The 13,729-nt window shown below is 36.1% G+C and overlaps 1 protein-coding gene across 1 annotated transcript in view; it reads right to left on the reverse strand.

The window, feature by feature from the left end:
- Nucleotides 1-6,887, reverse strand: part of cacnb3a (calcium channel, voltage-dependent, beta 3a) — a 39,341-nt gene extending 32,454 nt beyond the window's left edge. Inside the window, exons 1-2 of the mRNA XM_016293500.1 lie at nt 6,585-6,887; nt 4,227-4,319 (exon numbers count right to left, since the gene is read on the reverse strand). Coding sequence (XP_016148986.1) covers nt 4,227-4,319; nt 6,585-6,665 — 174 coding nt within the window. The 5' untranslated portion in view covers nt 6,666-6,887. The remainder of the gene's footprint in view (nt 1-4,226; nt 4,320-6,584) is intronic.
- Between the last annotated feature and the right edge of the window lie 6,842 nt (nt 6,888-13,729).

A 13,729-nucleotide genomic window follows, 5' to 3' on the forward strand; every position in this document is an offset into this window, starting at 1 on the left:
ACTCGGGGACTGGAGCCCTCACTGGGCTAAACTCGGGGACTGGAGCCCTCACTGGGCCATCATATAATCCCGAGCCGGAACAGTGTCACCAGGGTCTCCCCATCCAGGGAGCTTGAGAGGGCGAGCGGCACAAATGCCCTCGCGTAGGTGAGCAGGCGATGAACGTCGCTCGTTCCGCCATGTTGGCGGGGAGAAACTAAATGGAAAACAAAAGACTTATAAAAGAAAAACACGGGAGAAAAGTCACCGTTTACTTTTCTGTTTTGGTTGGGTCTTGTCACGCTGCTGCTGCTACTGTGTCGGAGCGAGGAGACGGCGGGAATCCAGAAATAATTAACTTTATTTTAACACCAAGGAACACACACGTAGCACAGGAACCGACAAACATTCAACAAGTAGACCCAACAAAACCAAACTGAACAGACTGGGGCTTATAAACACAGCGGAATGAGGATAATTAACTAAACACAGCTGGGAACAAATGAAGAACTAATTGGGGAACATCATGGGAACAGGAAGGACCAAATAAGGGCATGGAAGGCACATGGGAAGCAAAACACACAAAACAAGGAACAGAATCTGACACAGGGACGCATTTAACTGATTGAAAATATGAAATCAAATCTATACAAAAGATTTCTAACAGCAAATTAGCACATTAAAACAATTTCTGAAGGATCATGTGACACTGAAGACTGGAGTAATGATGCTGAAAATTCAGCTTTACATCACAGAAATAAATTACATTTAAAAATATTTTAAAATAGAAATGATTAAAACATAATAATATTTCCCATATTTTTTATTACAGTATATACTGTATTTTTATTAAATAAATGCAGCCTAAAAGACTTCTTAAAAAAAACATTAAATAATCTTACCACCCTAATTTCTGCATCTAAAAGTATATTACAAAAATAAGATTTAATTTACAAATATTTAATTCTATATTAGCAATATAATATAGATATAATTCAAATGTTAATAAATATTGCATTATATAACAGTAGCTAGAAGTTTTACCAGTGTCTGATAACCAAGACATTTCAATTACACTACAATTTACTATTTAAAAGTTAGGTCTGTTTTCTTTATTTTATTTTTAAGAAATTCATATTTTTTTATTCAGCAATGGCAAATTTAATTGACAGAACATTTAAACTAAATCAATACAAAAGGTTTTATATGCCAATGTTTTTTTTTCCACAAAATTTTTTATTATATTAAGCAGGACAAATGTTTCCATCATTGATAATAAGAAAATAAGAAATGTTTCTTGATCAGCAAATCAGCATATTAAAATGATCTCTGAAGGATCATGTGACACTGAAGACTGTTGATGCTGAAGAATGATGCTGAATATTGTTTCAAATTGTAATAAAATTGTAATAATATTTCACAATTTTAATTACTAATTACTCGATTTTTAATCAAATAAATGCAACCTTGGTGAGCAGAAGATACGTCTTTCAAAAACATCAAATAATCTTACCAACCTCAAACTCAAACGGCAGTGTAAATGTAAACTAGCAATTGCAACCCAGTTTTACTTCTATAATCCATTCTTTCATACTTAACAATGCCAAAATTCACAGTAATGTGCTGCCTCCTGTAAACCATCCCTTTATGAAATACAGCACATTCACCGCTGTCTTCATGCATGTAAGGAATCCATGATGTACGTCACAGATGCTTATTTTCAGGTACGCCATCACAGCACAGTTTTTATGAACACAGAGAGAGCGTGAGGATTTAACATTCACCAGCAGGCCCCACTCCAAATTAGCTCCATTAATATTTTACTATTTTAATATTTTAGGAACTGTGATATTTTGGGAGAAAATTGAAACTGCCACGACCTCCTGGTCATGAAAATTAACAACCCGCTCAATATGCTGTCTCTTCTTTCCACACACACAGACACACACACACACACACACATACAAACTCTCTGTTAACACATTAAACACTGCATGGCAGATGGACGCCCAGATAGTCAATGTCCCTGTTAATACCCTTTAAACCTTGTCTGTAAACTTGCCTTTGCTTCCGCACAGATGAATCTGGAGTAGGTATCTAAGGGTGCTACATTTTACAGGCTGAATATAAAGACCAATGAGCTTATATGGTGTGCGCAGAACAAACCAAAGAATTTGGGTCACTCATTACAGAGGAAATTAATTGATGTAATGAGGCTGACATAGATGTTGAAATGTGCCATGGAGAAATTCATTGTGCTTGTCATAACCTATTTTTTCCTTTAGGTGTTTTCAAAAGATTCTCTTAAATAACACATGAAGAATGCTGCAGGAGAGTAATGGAGCTGTCTCCATCTAGCGGCCACGTCTTGAATTACAGCACAAGTGAGACGGTCACATATAATCAGCTACTACACAAAACACATTAGACAAGATCTTTAGACACTGAAGAAACTGAAAAACTGAAAAAAAAAATGAAATAGAGATCTGAGGACATATTGTCACCCAGGTACAAGAGACTTTTACTAAGACTCTTTTTCTAAATGTCTAGTGAAACGAATAATTGCAGCAGCCAGCAGTTGGAAATTGAGAAGTTTTCAAATTTTGTAATAACCTGAAAACAACCTTTCATAACATCCAAACAACGAATTTTGGTTTTGGCGAAATACACCACAAATATACCATAATCAAATGCCAACTGAATGCTTCAGAAAATTCTCAAGAAGTCAAACTCCATGGTCATGAATGTAAAAAAAATGTAGGGAAAAAAACCTACTATCAACATTTCTCCAGTTTTATTATCCTATTTAATGCTAATTTATTAGGAGAGAGACAAAAATCTTGTAAAGTGTATTTCATTTGATATATATATATATATATGATTAATATGTGTGTGTGTATATATATATATATATTTACGAACACACATACACATACATACATACATATAAACACCCACACACATATACATTACATATTACATAATGTAGAATTACATAAAGAATAATATATTATGTGTGCATATATAGCATGTTAAAATATGAACATTTTCAAAGGTATATTAAAAGTACTATGAAATTTGTCATTTATTTTTATTATAAGCATCACTGTATATTTTAATATGACAATATATTATGAAATATTTTAAATGATGTAATATATTATACAATATAAATGTGATATGGTTTATTATATATATGTAAAAAAATATATATGACCATTCGATGTACAAAAGTTGTTGTAAAAATGAACCCTTTCCCCAGACGAAAAGGATGTAAATTTATAACACTTTACTTTGTGTTTTCTTACCTCTGCATAAAAATACAGTGTTTCTAATACAAAGACTGAGGGAGTTCTGCATATTTGACATCTTTCTGTCCTCTGATTAACATCATAAATCAATTTCCATTTTGTGAACATCGGGACAAATGAGAACGCATAAAATATATATGTTGTAGTTTCCATACACCACTAGACATTTACCCAACTATGACAACTTCCGCATCTGAGAAACCCAGAAATGTGAAAAGTGCTCATAAGGCACCTGCTGATTCCATCCTCCAGAGTCACTTCTCCAAGTCAATACTAAAGTGAAAGTGACGTGACATGTGGCCAAGTATGGTGACCCATACTAGGAATTAGTGCTCTGCATTTATCCCATCCTAAGTGCACACTTAGGAACACCATGAACACACACCCGGAGCAGTGGGCAGCCATTTATGCTGCGGCGCCCGGGGAGGCTTGCTCAAGGGCCCCTCAGTCGTGGTATTGAAGGTGGGAGAGAGCGCTGTACATTCACTCCCCCCCCCTACAATCCCTGCCGGTACGAGACTCAAACCCACAACCTTTGGGTTACAAGTCCGACTCTCTTAACATCATAAATCAATTTCCATTTTGTGAACATCGGGACAAATGAGAACGCATAAAATATATATGTTGTAGTTTCCACCCAACTATGACAACTTCCGCATCTGAGAAACCCAGAAATGTGAAAAGTGTTCATAAGGCACCTGCTGATTCCATCCTCCAGAGTCACTTCTCCAAGTCAATACTAAAGTGAAAGTGACATGTGGCCAAGTATGGTGACCCATACTAGGAATTAGTGCTCGACTCTCTAACCATTAGGCCACGACTTCCCCCTAAAGAAGTGATGAACACAGAGTAACCACTCAAACAAGCCCACATGAAAACATAATGACAGAAACAATATATAGCATGGAAGCGCTGACTGGTTAAGCGGAGTCTTACCTGTCGTTTGATGAAGCTGGAGGTGGTGTCAGACGAGGTGCTGCCATCCGAGCGTTTAAAACGACCCTTGCGCTTCGGCAACTTTCGTGGTAGCTATATGGAGACAACCACATCAAAACAAACAGTCACCTGGTTACAGTATAACATCAGACACAAGATGTCTTATAAATAAGATGCACTTTGTTGAAAAAAGTTTTTTTTTTCAATTGCTTGCACACATTTTCAAAACTTTGCCTCCTTTTTTCAAAACTTTACATACAAATCCAAGAATTGCAGACACAAAATGCAAAATGCCTCACATCTCTTGCAAAACGAAGCACTGAATTAAATATCACAAACACATCTCAAAAGCAAACCTTTGCAAACACCTTTGTCATAATATTAATTCCCGTTAGATTGTTGTGTGTTACATAGGAATTGTGTGTTGTGTTTTGCAAAAAGTGTTTTATGAAATTGAAAACTGAGTAAAGGCTTGAGGTGCTGCCATCAGAGCGTTTAAAACGACCCTTGCGCTTCGGCAACTTTCGTGGTAGCTATATGGAGACAACCACATCAAAACAAACAGTCACCTGGTTACAGTATAACATCAGACACAAGATGTCTTATAAATAAGATGCACTTTGTTGAAAAAAGTTTTTTTTTCAATTGCTTGCACACATTTTCAAAACTTTGCCTCCTTTTTTCAAAACTTTACATACAAATCCAAGAATTGCAGACACAAAATGCAAAATGCCTCACATCTCTTGCAAAACGAAGCACTGAATTAAATATCACAAACACATCTCAAAAGCAAACCTTTGCAAACACCTTTGTCATAATATTAATTCCCGTTAGATTGTTGTGTGTTACATAGGAATTGTGTGTTGTGTTTTGCAAAAAGTGTTTTATGAAATTGAAAACTGAGTAAAGGCTGAGAATTAGTGTGGTTCTGGTGTTTGAGTGTCAGGTTTCAGAAATTGTGTGACAAGTAAAGATCTTCTGTGTAAGCAGTTAAAAAAACTGTAAGCTGGTAAACTGGGCTAGGACACTAGATGTAAGTGTCTCTGGAGCTCCAGCAGCAGTTAGATTAATGTTCACATTATAGGAAATGGGTCTGGAGTAACTGTAAGCTCTTTAAATAGTTGAAAGTGAAGTCTTGAAATATGACATAGATATAAAGTTTGTAACTGTTCTAGTCAGCAGTGCTTAAATACCTTGTATCTACAAAGGAACCTTAGTTTTTTTTATTATTATTAAAAATATTGTTGGTCGCATCAACTGCTCAGTCTTACAAGTTCTTTTTACAGAAAAAAAGTGGTGAATCTGAAATCTTTCAATCTGAAAAGTAATACTGATACCCCTCAACTAACTGCTAGTTGGTCAGACTAGTTTTAAAGACAGTTTTAACTTAATGACTGTATTTTTGCAACTAGCTACTAACTTTAGTCTACTCTACTCTAGGCACATTACCTTTCTTGTTCAAAAGCAAATGTGTTTTATTTATTTTTTTGGTATTAAACAGTAGTCCTGTTGGAAAATCCAACCCGATTTCACAGGAAAATATAGCTTTTTATGTAAAGAAGATGTAGCGATTTTTTATGAATTTATGAAAACATCATTTTTAGTAAGCATTAAACCCCAAACGAAACCGCCATTGGAGCTTAAGTAGCATATATCATAGACAAAAAAATGTATGAATGAGATTATACGAATTCATACAAATTAGCCACCAATTCAGAAAAATGTAAAACAGATTCAAATTGTCATGAGATTTGACCAATTTTAACTGGTATGACCAGCTAATATCTGGTTTGTTGCTAATCCATGATGGTTTAGCTAGTGACCAGTTGGGCCAACTTAGACCTGCTAGAAACCAGTTAGTTACCATCTTCAAAAAAAACAGCTACCAGCTTAATATGGTATTTCACGCAGGGCAGGTGACCATGGGACTTAAATTGGCTACAGGTGAGACCCATGAAAGTGAGGGTTCACCATAAGGGAATTCTGAGAGACTTTAAATCCGTTTATCCGTACTCAGTAGAAACTGACAGAAAGCAAGTGTCTGAACTCATACATGAACATTACAGATGCCTGGCCTGAAGGACGAGGCCTTGGTTGCGGTGGGAAATCTCAGGGCGGAGGAAGAACCGCGGATGGTGGAGGAGCATCAAAACATCTGATCCATATCTCGCCTCCGTTCATTAAAAACAACAGCGCGTGACTGATTAAAAGCGCGTTAAAGGCGATATTACACGGGCAGATTGTGTAGCTGTAGCGCTCTGCGGATATATGAAGCGCTTCAATGCACGACTGCTCAACAACAAGTAGCAGGGAATTAACCATTTATGAGATCCTATTCAAATCCCCCAATAGTCTTACCTGAAAATAGTGCGACTGAGCAGCGCTTTCTACACCAGACAGAGGGTCTGCGGAAGATTTGGACATCTTTACTTGCACCATCTATTTGAGAGCGCAGGGAGGCGGGTGCATGCATGCATTGGTGCTTACTGGAAGAAACGGCGATACCAAATACATATGCCTCCCGAGGAAGAAAAGGGTATCACGATTGAACAGTCAAGCTTCTGTCTGAGCTGCCTGCGCAGAGATAAGATACATTCCCTAAGATACATTCCCTCGCGCGGGTTATTATAAATCGAGATACTAATACAGGTGTACAAATGCAACGGGACTGTTTCTTGTGCATGCGCTGCTCTCTCTCTCTCTCTCTCTTCCTCCCTCTCCCTCTCTCTCTCTCTCTCGCACTCTCTCTCTCTCTCTCGCTCTCTCTCGCTCTCCCGCTCTCCCTCTCTCCCTCTCCCTCTCTCTCTCTCTCCCGCTCTCCCTCTCTCTCGCTCTCCCTCTCTCTCGCTCTCCCTCCCTCTCCCTCCCTCTCCCTCTCCCTCTCTCTCCCGCTCTCTCCCTCTTTCCCTCCCTCTCCCTCTCTCTCTCTCTCTCTCGCTCTCTCCCTCTCTCTCCCTCTCTCTCCCGCTCTAATGTAGATGTTCTCTGTATGTATGTCCCTCGCTCTCTCTCTCCCTCTCTCTCTCTCGTACAGTAGGCTACATACCAATTTTATGTCCAAAAGTCATTAGATAAACAAAAAGCAAGATTTGGAATACTGCTGATTTCTATATTTTAGACTTTGTACAAATCTGAGATTTCTCAAATAAGAACATTGCAGTGGCTTACATCACAGCAACTCAGGTAATGTGGTGTTTTTTTATGTAACACGCAGTAAATGTCATACAACCTCACAAATAGGCTATCACTAAAATAGGTGTTCTGGATAAATAACACTGGATTCTTTGACAGCACTAGGCTCACAAAACTTTAGAGTGACTCTCTGCAAGTCTCAGCCAACGGCGTGAGTCAGTTTGAATGGCCTAATGGCAGACGGAAACCTGTTTGAAAACAATCATAATTAGCAAAAAACAATTATTATAAATAGACAAATGTATCCAGTGATGCAAACTTTTCAGCTTTTTCCACTTTCAAATTTCACCATTTTGAATTGAAAATATTATATAATTTACATGATTAATGTAACAGAATGTGACGCAACAAGAAACGTTTGGCTTTTTTAACATATTAGGCATACAAATAAAAGTGAATGTGTGCATCTTTTAAATATTTGTTGATAACTGAAAAGTATTACTTCCCAACTAGAATAGAACCAAAACTAGAATTTCCATCGCCTTTTATTTATTTATGTATTATTTATTTATGACTTTACAAAAAATTGCCAGTTATAGTTGACACTAAAGCTTACTTTATTGTAATAATTTACTTAGTTGTAAGGGAATTAATCATTATTAATTCATTCAGGTTTATTTCTAGCTCAGGTTTTAAAAGAACTCGATCTGACTTTATGAATAAGTAAACAACAATGCCCTCTTCTAGCACTTTGGAGCATATGCCTTATAGCTTATAGAAGGGCAAATGTGCTTTTCCTTGTAATACATTAATTCTTTTAATTGTAATAGTTAATTCTATTCTGACTTCACTGTATTTATAATTATATCTATTAATATTCCAATCAATCACCTATAACTGTAAAATCGTACATTTAGCACATGTGCTTTGATTTTATATGGCATCTTTAGCTAGATTTATGTGGCCAAACTAGATGAGTAATCTCACCATGGAAGTACTTTCAAAAGGAAATGTAAAATTACAGCTTGGAAGAGAACAGGAATGTGGCTCAGAGTGTGATCCATAAGTAACTACTTCGAAACTCTTAGGTGTGATTTTCATCATAAACACACATACACTCACACCCTCTTAAGTGTTAAAACCTGCTGTCTCATTTATGACAGCAGATCTGAAGCACTGAGAGACAGGAAAACTGATCTCAAAACAACACAAAACTCATTTACCTTACCTACATTAACCTTCAAACCTATATCCTTAATATGAAATAATAATAATAATAATAACAATACAAAAACTTGTAAGAAAAACTAACAGTAGTCCTACTAAAAAACTTTAGTTTCAAGACCAATTCTCACAATTAACTAGTTGCTTATTCTTAGCATGCATAGCATATTATCTAGCAAATTGGTTGTTTATTAGTAATTGTACTAATTATATTAGTACATATTAATGGCTTATTCTACATGACCTTTTAGATCCCTTTATCCAAACCCATACATAACTTAACAACTACCTCACTAACTACTAATAAGCAGCAAAGTAGGAGTTTATTGAGGCATAAGTTGTAGTTAAAAGTTAGTTAATAGTGACAATTGATCCACCAAAAAAGTGTGACCAAAATAAATCTTAACCAAATAGTTTTTATTCCCATATACAGAAAAAATATTATTTTTATAAGTGTGTTCAAAAGAACAGTTAGTTCAGTCTTCAAACTCGACTGGCTGAGAGACATTCTGGGACTTTTCGATGCTTTGTCCGTGTTTGCGCGTTCCAGACAGACTCTGTTCATTAGTGGTGGGGATTATTCAGCGACTCTTTCTGCACGGTATATCGATACGCCCATAGGTGGCGACATGTCATTGAATCATTCATTCAATCAATTTGTTCAAAAACACAGATTCATTCAGGAACGAAGCACTTTTATGTTGCACAACTTGGACTGGCAATATTGGGTCCAAAAAGAAGTTACACACCAGATTAACTTCTTGTTTATTAAACTGTTGTATATAAAATATAGCCTACATATGCTGTTATTCTGAATATTAGGAACAACAGCACTTCCTCCTTCAAACAACAGGTATTTCAACTTTCAACCTCATTTCCACATATAAAACAGTGGTTAAAAATATAATGATATGGTTCAAATAGGTTAATATTCCACTGGTGATTGGTGTAACTGGAGTTGTGATCCAAAGTGTCTTGTGTTTTGTACATGCCCAAGGGCCCTTCCTTCCCGTTTACGCCGTCACGCTGAAGCAATCAGGCTGTCAATCACGTGAATGTAAATTCCTCTGACAGCCACTAATAGTCAGACACAAAAATCATGCGGCCAGTGTTGGGAGTCGATGTGACAAGTGATGCACTGCTGACAGCTGGACCCTGATTTGACTATGAAACAGCAGGGCGCTGTCTCTGTGTAATTACAGGTGATAAAGAGCTTTATTTGTGCTGTTTGTTTGTTTTGATTGTTTTAATTGCAATGACTGTCGTGCATATGGTTTCTACTGCTTACGACTTAAACATAAATGCCCCTCTAATAGGCACAACTGTTATGTAATACGTTGTTTATAACAGTATGCAGGTTATGTCACATAAGACAAGTGCGGATGTATTTTAACAGCGGGCTGTGTGCTTAACCCTGCAAAGCCTGGGCCCCGACATATAAGCGAATAGTTAAGAAATCTGATTTTACTCAAATGGAAAAAGTTCAAACTTTAGATAAAATATTAATAAAATCTAAAAGGAAAAAATGAATATGTGTTTTTGTTGAGTATTATTTTACATCAAGCTTTTATGGCTAATATAGTAGGCTACACTGTAAAACTCAATAAGCTGTAATTGTTACCTTAAAGAGCAACCTTTACCTGATTTAAACCATGAAAATAAATAAATAAATAAATAAAAATTAAATTAGTATAAATTGATGTATTTAGGTTGATTTAGTGCTGCTATTTTTTTTTTTTTACATTTATAAAACCAATTAAGTTCGATCTTTTTAGATAGTTTTATTCAGAGGCCCAAACAGAGCAAAAATATGCAACTTATTAAATATTTTTATTTAAATGGCCAATAAGTAAGTTGAAATTCTGCCAATTTGTTTGTATATTTGTATGTAATGAGATCTTTATAACAATATAACAGACTACTTTCATATAAATAAAATAATAAAATATGTAAAAATACCTATAAATATCAGTGTCACTCTATACCTCCCAATTAGATATATTTAAACAGTAGTGTAGTTTTTATTGTAGGGGCAAAACAATTAATGCAATGCAGCACAATGATATCATGTTCAATACAAATATTTTAACACAGTTTGTCTAAAAAGTCATTTATGGATAATCAAGTAAACCGAAGTTGCTTCAGACCAATAAGTGTTTATCTTGAATTATTACCAATATAAAAGTTATTCTAAGATTTTACAGCAAAAATATACATGAACCAGGATCTGAAGAATGATACTAAAAGGCTTTTTACTTGCTAAATAAGTATAAACGATCAACAAGAAGACAAAAAGCACACTAGATTGTGTACAACAGGTTTTTCCAGCAACGTTTTGATCATGCTAATAGCATAGAGGCCTTAGAAATGTGCATTTAATCAAATATGATAAAGTAGGCTTAATAGGGTTAATTAGTACACTTCTATTCCTTCTGGTAGCAAAAGAGCTGTTAACGGTATACAGTATATTATCTTCCAGTTTCCCTATTACAGTTCTAAGATACTGCAGCTGAAACAAACGAACAGCAGCGCTGGTTCAAATAGCAGCACCGCTTCCTCAGAGAGCTCAGCCCTAACTCAAGGCAATGAGGAACCTATGAAGGGCAAAGATCTGGCAGTCTATCCAGACCTATTTGTCAGCTGAGCATTAGACAAATAGTACTGTGTTTACTTGACCCTTTTTCATGTCTGCCTTCACCACAGAACAGCAAAGCAACACGCAGTGTACAGCGACACTGAATTACAATTGTGTAAACACAGCAGACGGAAATCATTCCAAGCTTTTGTGTAAATGAAAAGCAGGCCGCTCATGTTTGTGTCCTAGTGTGTGTGTTTAGATGTTTTAATCAATATCATTTAATGCTCGCAAGACATATCCTTCTGTGCTTCATAAGGGGTGGGTGTGCTGTGTTAAAATGAAACAGGTTTGTCTTCACTAGGTAGTCTTTAGTATACTTACTAGCTGCATTTGTCTTGGCTTGTTCCCTGTCTATTCAAATGTGCATGGTAATATGTATACCAAACATTTACACAATAGCCATTCATATTTGTCTCTCTTGCAGTTTGCATAACTACACAGCTCAGTACAGCTGTAAACTTGTCTAATATGTTCACTAGAATTCATTGCCTAGTACGTTTTTATGCATCATAAAAACAGTTCATTTGGATTTGGAGGGCACTTGTTGAATGAGTAAACTGGAATTTGTTTACCTTAAATGTGTTTTTATGAGACCATCGTTTGGCCTGCAGTTGTTGTTGTCGAAAACATAATGATATGACATCACGTCATTAGAATGATAAGAGCAAGACATAATTCAGAGAAATAATACCATTTTAATCATTTGCTCACCAAGGCTGCATTTATTTGATAAAAAATACCGTAAAATTGTGAAATAATATTACAATTTAAAATAAGTGATTTCTGTTTTACATATATTGTAAAATGTAATTTATACCAGTGATACAAAGCTGAATTTTCAGCATCATTACTCTAGTCTTCAGTGTCACATGATCCTCATCATTCTAATATGCTGATCGATCAATTTAATGCAACCTTGACAAATGAAAAAAAAAAAATCTGAAGAAAAATGACTGACACCAAACTTTTGAACAGTATATACCGTAAACTTGTACCATAAGTTACATTGATAAGAAATGTCTAAATAATAAATAAATAAATAATATCAATGTAATATGTGGCAAAAGATTCAGTGGTTTAGATAAGGACACAAAACATAATATAGACTGTATTTAAAAGCATTATATAGTGTTTTCTTAATCTATTAGGCTGATGATACATGGGGCAACTTTTTGAGCAATGTTGCTGTCAATGGGCCACCAGATGAGACACAGAGCCCAAGACTGATCTAAAATATCCAGATAGAAATTTGTTACCCATTCTCAATGGAAAAGTGCCCAAGCAAAATTGCTCTTAAAAACGTTACACTGCAAAATTGCTCAAAAAGTTGCCCCGTGTATCATCAGCCTTAGAGTTTATTTGGCTTTTAGAAAGTGTTTTTCCTGCTTACAATGGCCTTGATCACTTGGCAGGGCATGTAATAAGGGTCTGGGGTTTGGGTTGGGTGTCTGTGTGGAGTGCCACCTAAACCTCTTATTATAGCACACAGGAATGCCTAAACTCAACTGCGGCAAACACTAACCACAGATTTGCAAGTTATCACGTGAATTACTGATATCTGATAACCCATGACATACCAATACTGCCACTTTCCTCTCGCTTTTCTATCCAGCAGTATATTGTACATTTACTGATAGAAAGTGCCATCAGTATGGGTGCAGCGGACAATAGTGAGGGCGACTGACTGTCTTTACCTTTTTTATCTGATATGTTATAGAGGAACTCTGGCTGATATGCATGCAATAAAATGTCACTAAAACGTTACTCTGCAAAATTGCTCAAAAAGTTGCCCCGTGTATCATCAGCCTTAGAGTTTATTTGGCTTTTAGAAAGTGTTTTTCCTGCTTACAATGGCCTTGATCACTTGGCAGGGCATGTAATAAGGGTCTGGGGTTTGGGTTGGGTGTCTGTGTGGAGTGCCACCTAAACCTCTTATTATAGCACACAGGAATGCCTAAACTCAACTGCGGCAAACACTAACCACAGATTTGCAAGTTATCACGTGAATTACTGATATCTGATAACCCATGACATACCAATACTGCCACTTTCCTCTCGCTTTTCTATCCAGCAGTATATTGTACATTTACTGATAGAAAGTGCCATCAGTATGGGTGCAGCGGACAATAGTGAGGGCGACTGACTGTCTTTACCTTTTTTATCTGATATGTTATAGAGGAACTCTGGCTGATATGCATGCAATAAAATGTCACCACCGTCAGACAGGACATCTTACAGTGTTGGCAGCTGACAGTGCAATATATTGTATATCGCTAATGTATTAAATGCAAGAGCCATTATGTTTTTCTGATTATGGTAGCAACTAATAAGACCAGTACTTAAAATGAAAGATCCAATCTAAAAAACGGTTACTTTATCAGTATGTGCGGGAGGATATATCGAGTATGAATAATAAATAATAATAAATATAAGCATAATTGCATACAATTAGGGCAGAGTGGGGGAAAACGCTCACCTTAAGGACTGTGTAGTTTTTTTTCTGTGAAAC

Source organism: Sinocyclocheilus grahami, unplaced genomic scaffold, assembly GCF_001515645.1.
Source record: "Sinocyclocheilus grahami isolate Dianchi unplaced genomic scaffold, SAMN03320097.WGS_v1.1 scaffold303.1, whole genome shotgun sequence".
NCBI lineage: Eukaryota > Metazoa > Chordata > Actinopteri > Cypriniformes > Cyprinidae > Sinocyclocheilus > Sinocyclocheilus grahami.